Here is a 21,107-nt window from a genome sequence, read left to right on the forward strand (position 1 = left end):
AGCTTTTATTAACTTCCCAGAAGGAGTCTCTAAAGGGATACAATGTCCCATTTCCATTGCTTAAAGACCAGTAGCACAAAATTCTTAATTATAATGAGTTTCTTCATCTTGCCTAATTTATATACATGCCAGAGGTATATACAACTCTACTAAACAGGATATCCTCATCAATGTTTAAATGCTACACATCAGAAAGAGTCATATCAATAACCGATTCTAATAAAGTTATAGCTTATTTACCAGTTTAAACTATCTATTCACCCTGCCTTTCAGCTGTTTCTTGCAGCTGTCAATATTCCAGTTGAACTTGTATAGATTTAGTCAAAGTAAAATGCTCTGGGTGATCACATACATAACTTTGAAGACTTCTCTCAACTGCAAATTACTTTAGAGCTCATGAATAACAAACCATCAGTACATTTATCTGAGGTCCAAATCAGCAGACCCTCCCCACCATGAGACAAAGATATAAACACAAATACACAAATTTTCCCATAGCAAAGTTATCCCTCTAAAACACTACTTTTAAACCCTCTGCCGAGAAAGAATAGAAAACACCTAAGTATAACCTTTAGTGGAGACGAGTCCACCCAATTCTGGAGAAAACACAAGTCGATCAAATTAAACTCTGGTGAAAACAAAGTTCACCCAAACTCCAATGGAGACACAAACTTGCCAGATTAAATTCTGGTGGGGACAAAGTCCACCCAAACTCTAGTGAAGACATAAGTCCCTCAAATTAAATTCCAAAAGAGACAAAGTTCACCTAAACTCTGATAGAGACACAAGTCCACCCCTGTGGGGTCTTTTTCTTGACCCCTGCATGTGGATCAATAGAAATTATAGAGAAAAGGATAGTCACAACAATGTATACTGACAAGACAAGACCTAACATAATATAAGCCCATGAAAAAAGTCACTCCTTAAGAGACAGGGCTTACCTCAGCTCAGAGTGATCTTTATTGAAGAGTCAGAAAACAAGAAAGTTTCTGAGTGTCTCCATGAATAAGAGATCTCAGAATCCTGAGTCCTTTCCTCAGTCCCATCAGGTCTCCAAGTGTAAGATATAAAGAAAAACTGGGCCATCATTCTGAGTTGAAGATCCATCTTTAATTGTGAAAATTAGAATTAATTGTGGAAGTCCCACAATTGCCCAGCCTATGGCAAAGACATCTTTTGGATGTCCATAGTTGTTTTTATAGGATTTTGACCATTAATACAGATGGTTTGATTAACACCAAATGTTCAAAGCAAGTTAACAAAGAGTTGCTAAATTCTAGTACAAAGTCCATGCATTTTATTGATCCTGTTACTTTCAGACAAAGGCCCTAGGCAGAGACTTTTTGATCCTGTTATCAGTGACTCTAAAGAGAATTAAAGATAATATCTGAGCATCCTGTTACTGACATAAAAAGCAAATACTGACTCTGGATTGGAATCAGGATTCAGTCAAGACGTGTACTTCACATTTTAGGGTTGATAGCAGAGCTCTTAAGCTAACTTTCTCTTTATTTTATCAACAGTTGATTAGCAACTAGGATTAACCTTTCTAGCATTCTAGTTACAGATACGACCTAAAAACGACTTGATTTTACAATAAAAGATACAAAAACAATAAATACAATTTCATCTTTTCAAGCTCACTGATTTGGAACTAGCACTCCAGTATTCCTACTCCTGGGCTATTGTTCCTTTCACTGAGCTAAGCTGCCTCCCCTGTTGTTCCTTACCTTCATTTATTGTTTAATTATCTTCAATTGCACCACCAAATTAAATGCAATATGATGCTAGAGAACATGTTCGGTCCCAGGCAGGGTTTTTTGTTTGCTTGTTAATTCCCTTAATGTTATGCCTTCCTTCTGTGATTATCTTATCCTCTCTAGTTTGTACCAAATTGTTTGCTTATTCTCTCCCCATTAAACTGTAAATTCCTTGAGAGCAAGAAGTGAAGAGGGATTTTTTTTTAGCTCTCCTTTCTATACTCAGTGCTCAGCAGTGTCTGGCACATAATAAGTGCTAAATGAATGATTTTTCACTGACTAACTAGTCATTTTTAGCACAAATAAGCAAGTGAGATCACACGTAAAGAACCTGTTTTCTAGACATCAGAGTTCAACATCCAGAGATGAGAATATATTTGGCAAAAAAAAGTATGAGGAAAAAGAGACATTAATAATAGTTTTGAGGGTAGGGATGAGGGGTGGATTATGGCAGGGAGAGCAGGTTCAAGAGAAACAAGACCTCACAGAAAAATATATTTTGGCACCCCACAGAAGGAAGAAAGAGGTCTTTTCACAGAAGAGCAGTATGTTTAGATGGGTTTAAACCTTTTTGTTCTAGAGACAGCTAGCTAACACAGTGGGATATGATCTGGAATCGGGAAGACCTGAGTTCAAATACTTACTAGTTATTCAATCATGGGCAAGTCACTTAACCTCTGCCTTTCTCTGTTTCTTCATCTGTAAAATGGGAATAATAATATCTACCTCTCTCTATAAATTAGATAACCTATGTTAAAGCACTTTGTAAACCTTAAAGCACCATATAAATGCTAGCTATCAGTATTATTAGATTATTAGACATATTAATTATATTATTATATTAATATTAATTATTATATTAAATATATATTAGATATATTAATCAGAATTATTATTCCCAGAGGGATGGTTCAAATGTTTCTAAAGGTGTTCACATAAAAATTTATATCCAGCAGAATGTTAGGTGACTCAGCAGAATAAGAGCCAGGCCTAGAGAGACAGGAGGTCCTGGGTTCAAATCCAACTTCAGACACATTCATAAATGAACAATTCTTTTTTTTTTAAACCTTACCTTCTACCTTAGAATCAATACTATGTATTGGTGCCAAGGCAGAAGAGTAGTAAGGGCTAGGCAATGGGGGTTATGTGACTTGCTAGGAAGTATCTTAGGTCAGATTCGAACCCAGGACCTCCCATCTCTGGATCTGGATCTCAATACACTGAGCTACTCAGCTGCCCCAATGAACAATTCTTGGAAGAGTTTCCTGAACATCCCACTGCTGGGAGTCTTGCCAAGAGACTCTATCTTTATTGTTTTCTGACAACAAAATAAGCCTAATCATTTCAGTGTTGCTTAATTAATTTGAAAAGCTTCTGAAAAATTACATTTTATAAAATAGCATATTTGAAAAAATGTGTACACCTATCTATATAATTATTATAAAATACTTTGGATACTAAACGGATACTATATTCACAGAATTTCCAACTTAATCCATTTGACTGAGAAAAATTTGCTTGTGTACATGTTAACCATTTTCTTTAATCACATTGAAAAATTGTTCTAGAGAATATTGGAAAAAAAGCTGGTTATATCTAACTATAATAAAAATGATTTGGTGTCCTCTCAAAGATTAAGAAAAGCAAACCGACCATAATTCTTAGTGAAGCTGCTTGCAGGTAGTTTCACTACCAGCCTAGGTGGTTCAGTGTATTGAGAGATGCAAAGTCCTGGGTTCAAATGTGGCTTCAGACACTTTCTAGCTTTGTAACCCATTGTGTGGCCCTTACTGCTCTTCTGCCTTGGAACCAATACATAGTATTGATTGTAAGGTGGAATGTAAGGGCTTTAAAAAAAGAAAGAAACTGCTTGAAGAAGTTATTAGTGAGAATTTTACGCTGCTGTTTAGCTGAGCGTGGATTAAGGATTGCTAGACATTGGCCTAGGATGCAATACCTAGGGTTGTTATGAAGAATACTTTTTTTATTAATGGATTTAAAAAAAAAGCAACTTTTTTTTTCATTCAGGAGAATTCTATTTTCCATGGCACATATGCACTTATTTTTGTGTCAATCTAAGTATCACTAAAAATACTTGCTCACATTTCTATAACACTTTAAAACCAACAAAGTGCTTTCCCCATAATCTTGTAAAATAGGATCCATATCATTAACATTTACAAATGAGGGGGCAGTTGGGTGGCTCAGTAGATTGAGAGCCAGGCCTAGAGATGGGAGGTCCTAGGTTCAAATCTGGCCTCAGACACTTCCCAGCTGTGTGACCCTAGGCAAGTCACTTGACCCCCATTGCCTAACCTTACCACTCTTCTGCCTTGGAGCAAATACACAATATTGACTCCAAGATGGAAGGTAAGGGTTTAAAAAAAATTTTACAAATGAGGAAAGGAAGGTCAGAGAGGTTAAGAGATTTGCCCATCATCACCAGCAGAGCTGGAACTTGAACTCAGATCTTCTGACCTCCAGCCCAATGTGCACATAGAGTGTGTAATTTTCAGACATGACCTAGAGGATATAAGTATCTTCTACCAGCCCTCTTTGTGTATTAATTCAAATAAAAGTAAAAGAGGAGAAACAATCACTATCTTTTTTATTGTCTTCATTTCACTTAAAGTATAAATGATACCATTATAGCTAATCTCCCTGAAGACAAGTACATGGTGGTGTAACTATAATCATTTTTCTCATTTTAGATAAGCAAGATGAGTATGGAATTGGTGTAAGTCATGAGAATGAACCCTGAAATCTAAAATAGTTTTAGAAGGAAATTTATTTGGTCTCTTGGTAGTGAAAGAAAGCCAGAAGAAGGTTAACTTTAACTCCCTCAGGCTCTATGAGGTTTACGTTATCCAGGGTTTCAGAGAAGAATTCTGGCTCACAAACCACAGGTACTAAGTAATTAAGCTATTTTGTAGAGAGGGCAGTTCCCAGACAAGGTCCACTGAGATCAATTAGATAGATAGATAGATAGATAGATAGATAGATAGATAGATAGATAGATAGATAGATAGACCGACCAGACAGACAGACAGACAGATGGACGGACAGACAGATGGACAGATGGACAGACAGATACACAGATACACAGACAGATAGATAGATAGATAGATAGATAGATAGATAGATAGATAGATAGATAGATAGACAGATAGATAGATAGACAGATAGATAGACAGATAGATACAGATAGATAGATACAGATAGATACAAATAGATACATAGATAGACAGACAGATAGACAAACAGATATAGATATATCTTGATGCCAAAATTGGAAAGACTAGACTTCAAATCTGACTTCATTATTTATGAGCTATTTAATCCTGAGTAAATCACTTACATCTCTGTGGGCTTCATTTTCCTTACCTGAAAAATGATAATAATAGCACCTACTCCCTGGTGTTGTTATAAAAATAAAACAAAATAATATTTGTCAAGTGCTTTGAAAACTATAAAATGTTGTATAAATATATTATTAATAATAATATTTCAAAATTAGGACACTAATCCTTTGCTGGTGGAGTTGTGAACTAATCCAACTATTCTAGAGAACAATTTGGAACTATGCTCAAAGGGCTATAAAACAATGCATACATACCCTTTGATCCAGTTATACACTACTAGGTCTGTTTCCCAAAGAGATAATAAAAAAGGGGAAAGGACCTGTTTGTACAAAAATATTTATAGCTGTTCTTTTTGTGGTGGCAAAGAATTGGAAACTAAAGGGATGTCCCTCAATTGGGGAATTGGATAAACAAATTGTGGTATAGGATAGTGATGGAAGACTATTATGCTGTAAGGAATGATGAAAAGAATAATTTCGAAAAAGCTGGAAAGACCTACATGATCGATGCAGAATAAAATAAGCAGAACCAGGAAAACATTGTGCACAGTAACAGCAATATTATAGAATGATCAACTGTGGTCAGCTTAGCTATTATTGGCAATACAACGATCCACAACAATTCTGAGGGATTTAGGACAGAGAACACTCTCCACCTTCAGAGAAAGAACTGCTGGAATCAAAATGCAGATGAAAGCTTATGATTTTTCAGTTGTTTATCTGGGTTTATATTTTGAGTTTTTGGTTTCATAAGATTACTCACAAAAAGGAACAATACAGAAATATGTTTTGCATGATAATACATGTATAAGTCAGACCAAATCACCTAATGGCATCAGGAGGGGAAGGGAAGAGAGGGAGGGAGATAAGTTTGATCATCTAACTTAGGAAAACATATCAAAATTTGTTATTACATATAAGTGGTAAAAATTAAAAATCAAAATAATAATTTTTATTATTATGTAAATTGGACTTCAAAATGATCCAAAAGCTTAAATTTCTAACGGTCCTGAATTTAGCACCTTCCACAACTTAGCAGCTATGAGACTTTGGGCTCATCATCTAACTTCTTCCGGCCTCAGTTTTCATCTGTACAATGAATGTGATGTATGAAATGACCTCTCAGTCCTTTCCAGTGCTTACTGGATTCTATGCGTCATCGCAGCTGCCACAGGATCTCAGATTCTATGTCTTAGTGACTGGGAAAGAGGGAGGGAGCTGAGATCTGTGATGTTTCTCTACAACTGAGATTGTGGCCAGGTTTTTTTTTTAATTAAAATGAAAGGCTTAAGCCTTTCCCGTAGTATTTTTCAAGAAGCACCAAGCTATCTTGTTTACTTTTGTGTATTTGATTGGCATTAGTAACAAAGGAAAATATCAGACCAAAGTTTCTGACCTGAGATGTGTTCTTTGGACAATAGTGAAGTTCAGGTAAACAAACTTGTTTAAAATGTCATACTGTTCAAATGCTAAAGAAAACACTCTGTTCCCAAAATGCTGAGCACACAGAACTAAGGACACTATTCACCATCAGGATCATCTCAGAGAGAGCATATTAGAGTAGAAAGAGTGATGGTTTAGAGTCTGAGGTTCCAAATTCAAATTCTACTTCTGATGCTTAACACCTAAAGAGCTTAGACAAATCATTACTTTCTCTGGGTCTCAGTTTCCTCATTTCCTCAGTTTTCTTAGTTTCCTCATCTCTAAAATGAGTGAGATTAGACCAGATGAATTTTGAGATCCCTTCCAACTACCTCTCTAATCTACTATATGATTCAATATTTTGATGAGAACTGATCCATAACTAGCAAATCAACAATCATTTATTACATGTCAGGCACTGTGCTAAGAGTTGGGGATACAAATCCTGTTTTCTAAGAGCCTACAATCTAATGGGAGAAGACAGCACATAAAAAGGAGCTGAATAAGGGTGGGAAGGATGGTTTCTATGAGGATGAGAGTGAAAGCAAAGTCCAAAGAAAGAAGTATGGGGTCTGGAGGTATTCTGAAAATGGAAGTTCTTGCTGATCATAGAAGGGGAGCACAAAAGGTGAGAAAAAAAATAGTTGGAGCATAGTGGCAAAGTGAAGAGAGTGAAGCATGATTTGGCTTATTATATTCCATAATTTAGATGCTGTACTATTATTGAGACAGCCTAAGAGCAACTGTATCATTCCATTGCTTAATATTAAGCTTGTGCACTCCAAAACTTCTAAACTATCTTTTTCCCATCCAAACATTGTTTGAACACCAATTCCATGCAAGACATCTTTTTCACATTGCTTATGGCAAGTATATAGGAAGAACAGAAAATATCATCAGTTGGGGAAAATCTTATAGTTATCTAAAAGAAGAGCTCTGTCACTTTTGGTTATAGTTTAATCTGTTAAGATATAAAGGTATCCTTTAAAAATTATCAATCACTTTTGAAAACTCTTTGCTATCCCCACTTTTAATCAGCTGCTTTCTCCCCAAAATGAATCATATTCTCTTTTCCTTTATACAGTTATATTAAATAATATTATTTTAAACTTTTAAATAAATAAATAAATGTTATCAGTCAGTTATTTACATCTTGATATGAATAAAGGGAAAGGAATATGGGAAAATAGTGTTAAAGCTATTATAGTAAATCTGAAATAGGCCCCACCAAACGCCAGCTATCTTTAATGGAGATTTGTGGTTTCAAATACAGTCCTCTTTTTCTGTTCTTTGTATAGGGAAATATCCATGTTTGTTGATGTTTGTATAGTTCAAAATAATAAAGAAAAAATTGAAATTAAAAGAAAATAAGTGGGTTAGACTAGATGACCTCTAAGATCCCTTCTAGCTTTAAATCTATGACTCTTATAATCCTAAATCTCTAGGTCTGATCTCTCTTCTGAACTCCAGGCTAGCTTTTTCAAAATCTTCTTAAATGTTCTTTGAAATCCAGATGTCCAAAACATCGCTTATTATCTTTTCCCCAAAACCTGCTTCTAGTTCTAGTTTCATCATCTGGCAAAGCAAACATCAAGGCACTTGCCTTCAAAACATTGATGATTTCATAAGTTCTAATTAAATGAATATTTATAATTGGGCTCTTCCCTCTTGCCACTCATATTTCAAAGAGACAAAAATAACAGTTTGCTATTACTTTGCATTCTATTCAACTTAGTATGCATATATATATTAAAGATGTAATAGAAGTGCATGGCTTCATATACAATCACTTTTCTTGTTGTCTTTTGTAAATCGGGATGCTCGTGTTTTTTATGATTCTTGAATTGAAAATAAGAAATTTTTGTCTTCAAAAAAACATCAATCCTCATTTAGGCATGGAAATACTTTGACAAATCGAAGCAGTCAAATGTAGAGAAATAGGGCTGCCTGATACATCTGTGGTTTTAGACTGTCCTTTAATGAAAGACAATATCCTTGTGAAACCAGACCAGGGATAATTGCTTTCCACTAATTTCATAGTCCAGAGTTTTTCAATCGAATTGTAAGATTAGCTTCTCAGGGAGGGAAAAAACTGGATTGACTAGGAGTGTGGTTTGGATATTAATCCTAGCATTAGGAAACAGGAGATTGGGGGTTATATCACAAGACCTTTCAAACAAACACCTGATCCAGTTCTCTAAGTTTCTATTGAATCCAAAACAAACTCCACAAAACACATGCCTTAAAAGGTAGGAGAGAAGAGAAGAATCCCATCTGATCAACTATCCAGAAAGAGACAAGTGATTTGACTGACTGATTTTTTTCAAGTGAATTACCCAGTTGTTACAAAAATATAGCTTGAAAGGCAATAAGTTTGGGAGCAGATGAAATCCTATCAGTTCTGATATCTAGATTGGTCTAGTGATCACTTTAGTAACCAACCTATCGTTTATTTAAGGTAAGAGCATTTAGTGAAAATAATACTCTAGTTTGACGTGTTTCCATGATTTCCTCCTGGGACATCTTAATTATAAAAAATCAGTAAATATATTCCTTAGTGGACAAAATTGCAATCCTGTATATAGGCTGATTCACCAAACTCACATTATCTAAAACAGGGGATGACCCCAAAGTCTTGGAAGATATCTCTGAATTTATGAACCAATGTTACTATATTAAGTGAATGAGAATATTTATCACTCCTGGCCCATATGACCCCTTTCCAATCTCTATAAAATTTTCATTGGAAGCCTATACATGCATATGGGGATTTCTTTTTTCTTCCTTTCTTTCTTTCTTCCTTTCTTCCTTTCTTTCTTCCTTCCTTCCTTCCTTCTTTTCTTTCTTTCTTAGTTTTCCTCTCTCTATGAGAGATACATGATAAATAACTGTAGTATAAAACAAAGAACTCTTGTATCACTTTGTAGCAGTTACTTGCAAATGTATCGTTTCTCCTGTTTGTGAGTGCCTCGAGTATTATTTTGTACTACATTTATTTTATGTCAAATGTCCCTCTAAGGCTGTAAGCTCCAGGAAGTCAGGGACTGAGTCTTAGCTAACCTTTGCGTCTCCCCTGACACACAGTAGGCATTTCATAAGTGTCCTTTGGATTGAATTAAATGTCCTAAGAAAGCCACGTTTTGATCACTGGGAGTTATTTTTGCTTCCAGCTTTTCCAGCTTTCAGGGTACAGTAATTCAGGGTTTAAATATACAAGTTCCTATTTAGTCCTCAAAACTGAGTTACAACAAAGATTTTGCATAAGGCTGGCCGCTTGCCAAAAAACCCAACCTCTATCTACAAGCCTCGGTTTAGGGATTTAGGTAAATTTCCACAATGCTCCCTTTCTGCGAGGTTCTTTCTACTCACAGGTGGTTGGTTCAAGAGGCATCAGAGCAGAGTCACAAGACCACTGGACTTGGACTCCAAAGACAAGGGCGATCTGGGCATGACCACTCACTAGGGTGGGGACTTGGGGTGAGTCCTAAATTTAACTCATTCTGAATCTCAGTTTCCACATCTAGAAAATGGGAGAGAATATTTACCCTCCCTCCCTCAGAAGACTATTATAAAGGGAGCTGTTCTAAGCTCCTTGGTCCTAGGAATCAGTTGTTTTGACTACACTTCAGAGAAAGCTGGAAAAGATAGAGGTTGTATAAGAAACTAACTGGGGAGGGGGGAGGGGAGAGGATGAGATCAGAGAGAGGATCTGATTGGTTGCATTTGGAATTAAAAAGCTAAGGAAGGAATTTTCCAAGTCTCTCTATATACTTTTAAAGCTCCTACCTTACTGCTTGCTCTCTGATACATACTTCAGGCTACTCAAACAAGTTTTCCTTATTTTTATTCTTTTAGTTCTCCATGACATTCTCTCTTTGAGGTAAAAAAGAGAAAATCTCTTTCAGAAGCAATGCCTTCCCATTTGCAATCCAATGAACTGGTCTTCTTTGTGAATGGAAAAAAGGTAAGTCTGGGCATTATTGTTATTTATTATTATAAACTTGGGCAGGAAAAAAACCATCAACTAGGAGAAAAGCATTAGGGACCCACTAGAGCTGAACTTTCGGCTAGGCAAGGGCAAGGGCAGAGAAGAGAAATTCTCTCCTGGGAATCCCTTCCTTGGGCTGTGTCCCCTGAAACCAGTGGATGCCTTTCATCCAAGTTTCAGCTCAATTAGCACATTCAGTCCTTTCTTACTATTTGAGGTGTCAGGGGGTCCCTTAGCCCATTTCCAGTCAAAGGAGCCACTTTGATCAAATGGGCTTTGCCAAGAGGCAGAGGAACAATCCTGGGTTCCAATAGCCCAATATTAATGCTCATTAATTTTTCAAATTGTGGTGGAAGTCACAGAAGTCCAAGCTCATTCCTTGCTTTTTAGGATAAAAGAAACCTCTGAAAACAAAAATTGTAATTGTTTTAGATTCTTTTTATGTGGCAAAAAAAAGTGAGGGGAAATGTTTTCTCTCCTGATGTGATCATTTTTCATTATTTAATAGGGAGTCTATCTATATAGCTTGTTCTCTTAGCATGACATCAAAGGTAAGCTATGCCTCAGGAAAAGTCCAACAGAAATTTCTAAAATTACCAATGTAATCTTTGCCTCTGTTAACAGTAAAAGAAACTCTCTCTCTCTCTCTCTCTCTCTTTCTCTCTCTCTCTCTCTCTCTCTCTCTCTCTCTCTCTCTCTCTCTCTCATCATAAACTTTGACAGACCTTCCATGAGGAAAATACAACATTTCACTACTAATCATGGGTTCTCCAGAGATAGGAATGCTGGCAAATTGGGGAGAAGATGGTATATAGTGGAAAGGGCATCAATTTTGAAGACTAAAGAGGCCTACTTTTGATTCTGTGTTACTTGTATGATCATGGACAAGTCATTTAACCTCTCTGGGGCTCATATTCCTCATCTGTAAAATGGGGAAAAGAATAATATTATTTCTACAGTGTTTTAAGATTTGCAAAGTACCTTACAAACATAGTAGAACTTGATTCAGTTACCCAGGATTATTCTGAGGATCAAATGAGATTTTTGTAAAGTGCTTTACAAACCTTAAAGCTCTATATGAATGCCAGCTGTTTTGATCAAGATAGAAATGGTAAGGGGCTCTCTGAATCCTAAGACACTATGGTTTTGCTTGGAAGCTGAAGCTATTAAGAAGAAACCATGCTTTCAGGTACTTCAAGAATGCCACCTTCCTTCTATCCATTCACCTATTTTGGGCTAAATCTCTAGAACTACTGCACCTCCCACCTTCATCCCCTCAGGTACCCCAGAAGCTAATATAACTTTCCCCAGATACACATATATCTCAACATCTGGAGTTAGACACGTCCCTGCCCATTTCTTCTTACCTTTGACACCCACATACAACTAGCAGCTAAAGAGCTAAGTCTGTAGTTGTGTGGCCATGCAGAAATCACTTAACTTTTCTAAACCTCAGTTTCCTTCTCTGTAAAATAGGGCAATAATACAAGCACAAAATGAGATAATGAATGGAAAGCATTTTGCAAATGTTTAAGTGGCACATAAAGCAGCAAATAAAAAGTTATTATTATTACTACCACTACCATCTATTTCTCTCAGACATAATTATTATAATTTGGGGTATAGAAAACTAGAATGCTAACATAGTTAATAGAAAAAGTATATATAGTTTCAACTGGGACAGAAGACTTCCCAAAGAAAAGAATAGTGGACCAAATAAAATGAATGTGACATCATTTGAATTATTTTCATAAGAGTAGTGTTTGCAAATACTGGCAGCACATAAAAATATCATTAAAAACTATTTAAGATTGTTATTTGCCTGTTCTTGAAATGTGTGACCTGAAAGTCACTTGACCCTCTGAACCTCATCTCCACATGTATAAAATGAAGGAATGGAGATAAAAAAAAATTCATTTCATTTCCATGAAGTTGAGATATTGTTGCATAAACAAAATCAAAGCAACAAGGCTAAAAAGAAAAACTGTCAGCTAAAAGGAAAAGAAAGTGTCTGTGATAAGGGTCTGATAGCCAAGATAAGAAATTCTCCACAATTATAAATTACAGAGAAGTTTCTAATGTATTAGTAGAAGTTTCTTCATCTGGGATTTCCCTATACCAATGAAATCATAGGTCTAGTCCCAATTCCTCTCTATATCCAAGCTATATAGACAATTACTACAAATATATGACCACAAACCATTCTCTAATGGATATAGTCAAAGGATATGAATAAACAGTTCTCAAAAAAATCACAAATTATTTTTAAAATGTATAAAATGTTTTTCAAAAGCACTAATAATAAGAAAATACAAGCCAAAAGAAATTCAAAGTTTCATCTCATATCCAGCAAATGGCAAAGAAGATAAAAGATAGAAATTTTCAATGCTGGAGGGACTCTGATACAACAGACACCCTAATAGATGTTGGTGGAACTTTAAATGTATCTGACCATTATGTAAAGGAAATTCAGAATTATGCTAAAAAAAAGTGACTAAAATGTTCATATCCTTTGACCCACAGGTTGCACTTTCAGGTATATACTCCAATGCAGTAAAAGACAGAAAGGGGAAAAAAAGACTCAGAAATAGCAAAGATCTGGAAATAAAGTAGATCTGTTGAATATGGAATAGCTAAACAAACAGTGGTACTTAATGTAATGAAATATTATGCTATATGAAACAATGCATTTGAAGAATTCAGAGAAACATGGAAAAATTTATATAAACTGATAAGAGTGATATGGACAGAACCAGGAAATTAAAAGTCTCCTTGATTATAACAATGTAAACAAAAAGAATTATTCAGTAAAACTGAAGGTCCCGTAACTATAAACCACCAGTGTTGGCTTCAAAGAACTGAGAAAATATACTTCACAGATGGTCAATAGTCATACAGGTAGCAAACATGAATAGATTATGATCTGCTTGGTTGGGGGAAATCCCTACATTGATAAGATCCTAAAACCATTTAGATACAGTAGTTAAGAAATGACAGGAGACGAATTTTAAAAATAGATAGATCAATAGGCAGAGTGAAGAACAATAGGCAGAGTGAAGAAAAATATATTCAATGATGACAATGATGTAAATGAAAAGAAAACTAAAAGAGAAAACTTAAACTACCTCTAGTAACTAATTTGCATCTTAAATAGTTGATTAAATGGATCTTTTTGGAGAAAGCTGAGGGACTATAGGTGGAAAGTGCTTAAATATATTGATATAGATATAGATGGCAGATGGGGTTCTGGTATATATTGCTTTTGCTTAAGTTCTTCTTTATTGCAACAGAAGACTCACTGGTGTTGATATAAGGGAGAGCTATATATCCAGAAATTACTGTGATAGAAAAACAAAGTATCAGTGAAGATTACTTTAAAAACCCAAAACAAAGAAAATGGCAAGGCATGATGCCATACACTGGTAAATTCACTTCCTGACGAGGCTGAGGCTGGAGGATCTGAGGTGTAGTGGGTCATGTCAGTTGGGTATCTGTATTAATTCCAGTGTTGTGGGAGAGCTTGATGTTATCTGCTTTGGGAGGATGCCCACTTAAGGAATTATCTGGCTCCAACATATCTTGAAAAAACAAATGGATTTTATTTGGTCAGATGGCAGTAAGGCAGGTGCCGGTAAAATCAGCCTGGGATGGGGAGAAGGGATATAGGATTTTTATACCTTAAAGGAACAGAGACTACACTAGACTATGTGACCAGGAAGGTGGGGAGGGGGACAAATAAGGAGTATTGAGTGGCATTCCTGAGGTGCCTTGGTGAATGGGGCATAAGCAAAGGTGTACATTGTTTGTGATATATTAAGCCCAGATCATAAAGTTGGGTGAGTTCCAAATCTTAGGGAATGTAGGGTGTTTGGTATGCATCCATGCTAAAATTAAGGGAAATGCATCTAAAACAGAGGAAATGCTTCTCTAAGAGAATCTTTTGACTCTTTGATTGTACCAGGGTCCCATGTTCTTCCACCATTTGCATTCCTAGGATCTGGGATGGAGGAATTTCTCACTTACTTTCTGACCTCTAGGGTCTTGGAGTTCCCAAGGGACCATCCCCATTCCACCAAGATTAATATGGTGAACCCCGAGAAGTAGGGGACCACAAGATTACCTAAGGATAAGTTTACCAGCACAAATTAGAAATGGAGTTGGTCAAAGCTGCTGTTCCAATAAGAGTCCATGAGTAATTCCCTGTACTTCTCGCCCTGATGAGATAGAATGATTGAGTCTTTAAAAAATAAAAAAGGATAGATAAAATAAAAATAAATAAAATGCATCTGCCTCCCTTCATTGCAGAAGTGGAGGACTATGGTTATGTGCTACTGTACATATTTTTGGAGTTGATATTTTGCTTGGTTTTTATTGAACTGATTTTTTTTTCCTTTTTTATTAATCACCATGAGGGAAGGACATAGTAAGTAGGGAAGGAATGAAAGCATATATTCAGAAATTAATGTGCTATAAAAATAAAAAGCAACATAATAAAATAAAAGTGGGAGTTTGGAATTGATGGACTCTAAGACCCAGTTCTAAATCTTTGATGCTATGACCCTAGAAAATGGATATAAAGCATGCATAGTTCCTTTCCTCTAGCTGCTTATAAGAGTTTGAAAGAAAACTAGCAGACACACAGTTGTCAGTAGGGTAGAACCTCTCTGCAAAACAGCCAATCTTGTAAATTGAGTAAAGCAATAGCTTTATGGCGAAGAGATAGAATCATTTCCACCTCTTTCCGAGTAGCTAAGCAGTACCATTTTTCTCTAACAACAATGGAACCAGAGGGATCAGTGCTTTGGAGATCTCTGCAGTTTTTACCCCTGAGAATGGAGAGACTGTGGCTGGAAGCTACAGTCAGAGCCATCCCACCACTTCGGTTCTACATAGACTCAGCCTATGGCTTGACTCCCAGACAAATTGAGCCCATTTGGGGAAAGCTTCATAGGTTCATAATTAATAATTTCTCAATATAAACACCAAAGTGGCATACTCTCCTGGAATATTTGGTATTGCAAACCTCAAAAAATCTTGTAAAATTTAGGGCACCAAGAACCTAATTCATTTGGTCTGGCTAAATGTCTTGAAAGTTCACAAAGACAAGTTATGCTCTCTTATACATTCTGTTGGTCTTCAACCTCCTAAATGTTCCCTTCAGTATGTGGCTCTGGCGGTGTTGCTGCTGTTCTAAAGGTTTCCATGACTAACTCGCTGCAACTTTCCCCATCTTGGTTTTGATATATCATCCAGGTTGGCTTAAGAAACTAAAAGGGAATTTTGGAGGAGTTTTGCGGAAGTCTGGCAGATAATACAGAAAAGGTTTAGAAACTCAAAAATGCATAAAATATACAGAGTATTATATAATATCAACATTATCTTTTCATAGCATAAATATGCACAATTTCTTTTTTACAGTTAAAATAAGCAAAAAGTTTGTGAAAAGAACACAAAAGACACACAAAGGCTAGAAAGAGATATTTTAACATTGGCCTACACATAGCCTATGACTAAATACTTAACTCAAATTTTACAGTAAGGTTCTGTAAACACCCCATAAAAAGAAAAAAGAAAAAATTTAGATCTCTCTGTTATGAAGGGAAAGTCAAACATTTTTATGTGGATGTTCAAATTGGGGGGGGGGGGGGGGGGAGGGAAGGTGGAGCCTCCCTAATCCCAGAAATGTGGAAGGAAGCCTATACAATGCATTGAGTGGTTGTAGTGGGTCAGGACTTTTGTAGAATTGAAGAAGGTTGCTTTAACCCTCACACTTCCACACCATCAGAGCTGTTGTGAACCAAGATTTGCCTGAGCTGAACTGAGATTATTTAAATTAGTTTTGCTCTCAGGTGGACTGACCTAGGGCCCACTGGTGGGTCCTTGGGCAAAGAATGTCTAAAGGCGGCTAGCTCTTGAAGCCCGGTTGACCTTAGCTGACTTATCTCCAGGCCTTTAACATTTATCTGCTTTTACCTTCCAGGGATTGATTTTTAACCTGGAGGGCCACTGAATGTTTTTTTTTATTAAAGGAATTGTTCATTTGAACCCTCAGACTCTGAATAATTCATTACACCAGTTGGGGTCCAATGACTGGAACTATTGACCATTAAGAAAGGAGATAAAGTTTGTGTTTGTGTGTATAACTGGAAAAAAGGCCATTTGGCTGGAGTACAGTCTTCTGGGGAGTAAGTAATTTCCAGTGATGCTGAAAAGATGGATTGAGGACAGGTTATAAAGGTTTTAAAAGCTAAACAGAGGAGTTAATGTTTTATCCTAGAGGCAATAGGGAGCCACTGGACTTGATGGAGTAGAAGAGTGACATGATGAGATTTGCACTTAGGGAAAATTATTTTGGCAATGGTGCAGAGAAAAGTCTAGAATGGGGAGAAATTTGAAGCAGTGGTTTGAATTAGGAAATTGTTACAATAATCAGGCAAGAGTTGTTGAGGTTCTGCACTAAGACTCCTTTCTCTATAATAACCAGACATTAACTTGAGTGGAGAGAAGAGGTCAGATTTGAGATATAATGGAAGTAGAAATGGAAGATTTGGCAAGTGACTTGATATTTTGAGGTGAGGAAGAGTGAAATGGAGGAATAGGGATCAAAGATTCAAAGTGAATGAAGTGCTGAATTGAGAAGGTTATGGATGAGCTAGGAGACTAGAAATATGATGGTGCCTTCTGCAGAAATGGAAAAATTTGGAAGAGGGGAGTGTTCTGTGTGCAGGGTTGGGAAGGGAAGACTGGTCCTGAAGTCAGGAAAATGAACCGTCCTGGTTCAAATCCAGCCTCAAACACTTAATAGCTGTGTGACAAGCTAAGCAAGCCACTTAACCCTTTTGCCTCAGTTCTTCATCTGTAAAATGAGCTGAAGAAGGAAATGGCAAATGATTCCAGTATCTTTGCCAAGAAAACCCAAATGGGGTCACAAAGAGTCAGATCCAATTGAAAAAAGACAATAATAATAAATGCTTTCTCAAATCTCCACAGCTTCCCTTTCTCCAGCTCCAAGCTACTTCTTCTCTTTCCTGACAGAAATTTAATTCCTCTTCCAGTCTGTCCCCCTGGACTTATTGGATAGATTTTTTTTTAACCCTTACCTTCCATCTTGGAGTCAATACTGTGTATTGGCTCCAAGGCAGAAGAGTGGTATGGGGTAGGCAATGAGGGTCAAGTGACTTGTCCAGGGTCACATAGCTGGGAAGTGTCTGAGGCCAAATTTGAACCTAGGACCTCCCATCTCTAGGCCTGGATCTCAATCCACTCAGCTACCCAGCTGTCCCCTGGATAGATTTTTAAAAGCCTGGCTTATCCTTTTTCTTCCTGTCTTCTAAATCTCTTTTTGATTCACTCAAGGTAACCCACAGCTCTTGAGAGGAGCCCCAATGTGGTCAAATTTAAATGTTGTTGCCTTAACACTTAGTTATTTAGCCTTCATTTTGTGATTCTATCAGTGAAAACCCTCCATTATACAAGAAAAGTAGACTCTAAAGAGGATCAGTCACTTGTTTTAAACCATATAGTCAACAAGGAGCAGAGTCAAGATTCAACTCAGACCTTTAGATTCAGGATCTTCTGGCCTCAGTCAAGTGATCTTTCCACTTTGCTGTGTTGCCTTGCCATTATTATTAAAGTACAGACAGAATCACTCAATTTCTTAAAATGATTCTTGGGTTAAATAATTCAGTTATCTGACATTGATCACAAATTATCATGGCATTCAGTACTGATACTGGTTTTAAACTTACGTCTTTCTGACTCCAGGTCTAGCACTCAACCTCTATCCTAGCTGCCAAGAGTCATTAAAACAGATAAATTATTTTCTTTGCAAATCATGGAGTTTTCTTTAAATAGATCATATTGTTATTATTATTATTATTATTATTATTTAACATTTCACTTCTCCTTTTCTCATATGTGAGTTCCCCTGCCATGGTGTTTCCAAGTCCCAAGAAGAGATTGAGGATAAGGTCCAGGCATCTACATCCTAGGCTAAGAGTCTCCTCAGACTCTGTACAGTGAAGAACTCCTTGGCATGAATATGCAAAGAGATTTAAGCCCTCTGATGCCCCCTGACTTCATCACCAGGCTACAGGAATACCTGCAGAGCAAGGTCACCATTAAATAGATGAAGCAACTGTCAGTGGAGGCAATTCCTTGTTGCTGCCAATTTTCCCAAGTAATGGCACAGAATATCGTTAGGATTTCTAATTGTCATTCACACTTTTGGTCTGAAGCTCAGCTAAGTTTAGTTTCGTGTTCCTTTAAAAGCAGGTGGTCAAAAAAGGGAAGAGAATAGAAATTACAATAATAACAAAAATAATTAAAAGTTACCTTGGATATAGGGGGTGAGGGGAGGTTTCTTATTAATTTCTGATTCTGATTCTGATTCAAACTAGTCAGAATCCCAGAATAATTCCACCATCTTGAATGTGACTTTTTTTTAAACCTTTACTTTCCATCTTGGAATCAATGCTGCATATTGGTTCCAAGGCAGAAGAGCAGTAAGGTCTAGGTAATGGGGACTAAGTGACATGCCCAGGGTCACACAGCTAAGAAGTCTCTGAGGCCAGATTTGAGCCCAGGACCACTTGTCTCTAGACCTGGCTCTCAATCCACTGAAGCACATAGCTGTCCCCTTGGATGTGACATTTTTTAAAAAGATTGAATAGTTCAAAAAATTTTATTCATTTATCCTTAGAAGCAGGCAGAATAAAGGAATGAAGGTCTGCATCATGGACTCCTTTGTGGATATAAAAATACCAGCTCAAGGACACTGAGGATTCACCCAAACTTGAGAAGATAAAGTCTAGTTTCTTGACTTTTTCTTGTCCTGTGATGGAATCTAGTCTCTCATGGAAACCAGAGCTCCTCAAAATTTACTAATGGGGGGAGGACACTTTGTTACCAGATCCACTATTTCTTTAAAAACTAATTATATGGGGGCAAATTACTTAACCCCCCATTGTCTAGCCCTTACCACTCTTCTACCTTGGAACCAATGCACAGTATTGATTCTAAGATGGAAGGTAAGGGTTAAAAAAAAAAAGGAACCGATTAAAACAATGGAAATGAAAATTTAAAGAACAAAACAGGAAAACTAAACACTTCTAATTATACTGATCAGGCTTGGTCCTGGAGAAAAGCTGAACCAGTATCCCTCTTCGTAAATGTGAGCATGTATTGCATATATTGTTCTGGATTACTTAGTTTTGCAAAGGAGGATGAGTATATTCAGAAATGAAAATTATATGAAAACAAAAGATCTAAAAAAATTTTAATAATATTAATATTCCCTTTGTGCCCTCTTTGTTACTCTATTCCTAAACCTCTTAGTTAACCTCTCTTCCCTTTCTGAGCTAAACAACAGAACACATTTGTTTTCACATCCTTAATAAAATATAAGTACTGAAACTCTTTGAGGATCTAGGAGGTAATTTAGAATTTCGTTTTTTTATTGGTAAGGGAAATATTAAGAGAATCAGTTAAGGTGAGTAAAAAAAAAGCTAGTATCTATATAGTACTTTAAGGTTTGGTAAATGCTTCATAAATAGTCTCATTTAATCTTCATAATAACCTTAGGAGGTAGGCGCTATTATTATCTGCATTTTATAGATGAGAAAGGTGAGTCTGGCAAAGGCTAAGCCACATGGCCAGTTAGTAAGTGTCTGAGGCTGGGTTTGAACTAATGTCCAATGCCCTGCCTCTAACTAGCTGCCAAGAATTGCTAAAACAGATGAATTACTTTTTCGGGGTAAATAATGGAGCTTGCTTTAAATAGGTATTATTATTATTACTTAACATTTCCTTATTCTTTTCTCATGAATAGAGAATAGAAATTAAGGACAAAGTAATAACATGAGAAATGTTTAAACTGTTACTTAGGGCCTAAAGGCAAGTCTAATTTCTTTTTAATAACTTTTACCTTCTGTCTTAGAATTGACACTACATATTGGTTCCAAGGCAGAAGAGTGGTAAGGACTAGGCAATGAGGGTTAAGTGACTTGCCCAAGGTCACACAGCAAGGATATGTCTGTCAGATATGAACCTAGAACCTCCCATCCCAATGGCACTATCTGCTGAGCCATTTTGTTGCCCTCGTCAAGTCTAATTATTATATATAACATCTAAGCCCTCTAAACAGAAGAAAGTCTCATCGTAGAATGGATACCACATCATCCTAATATATAATCTCTATTAAGTTTTTAAGTTATTTAGGATATAGGATATATTTAGGATATATAGACAAGATTTTTAGGAACCTGAATAAAATCTTCCACAAATTCCAAGAAATCTCTAGTCTTTTCCAACTCAAGAGTTCTCCTTCAGGGAAGTGGTGGCTTCCTAAATAAAAGAATAAGACTTACAATTAATTAGTTAACTACTAGCTAATTAGACAAGTGAATGAAGGAAAATATTTTTGCTGAAATCTCTGGTGAGACTCATTCCACCAAGGCAAACAATTTGTAAGGTCCTATGTTGGACACCTGGGCCTTAGCACCAACCACTAGGGGGCAGTGTGGTGCAAGTGAAAGAGGCTGGGTTTGGAGTCAATGGCGATAGGTACAAATCCCAC

General features: G+C 36.5%; 1 protein-coding gene across 1 annotated transcript in view; it reads left to right on the forward strand.

Annotated features, from left to right (window-relative positions):
- Positions 1-15,363: 15,363 nt before the first annotated feature.
- The window catches only part of LOC123241891 (aldehyde oxidase 2-like), a 109,828-nt gene continuing 104,084 nt past the window's right edge, over positions 15,364-21,107 (forward strand). Inside the window, exon 1 of the mRNA XM_044669392.1 lies at positions 15,364-15,482. Coding sequence (XP_044525327.1) covers positions 15,364-15,482 — 119 coding nt within the window. The remainder of the gene's footprint in view (positions 15,483-21,107) is intronic.

Source organism: Gracilinanus agilis, chromosome 3 (assembly GCF_016433145.1).
Source record: "Gracilinanus agilis isolate LMUSP501 chromosome 3, AgileGrace, whole genome shotgun sequence".
NCBI lineage: Eukaryota > Metazoa > Chordata > Mammalia > Didelphimorphia > Didelphidae > Gracilinanus > Gracilinanus agilis.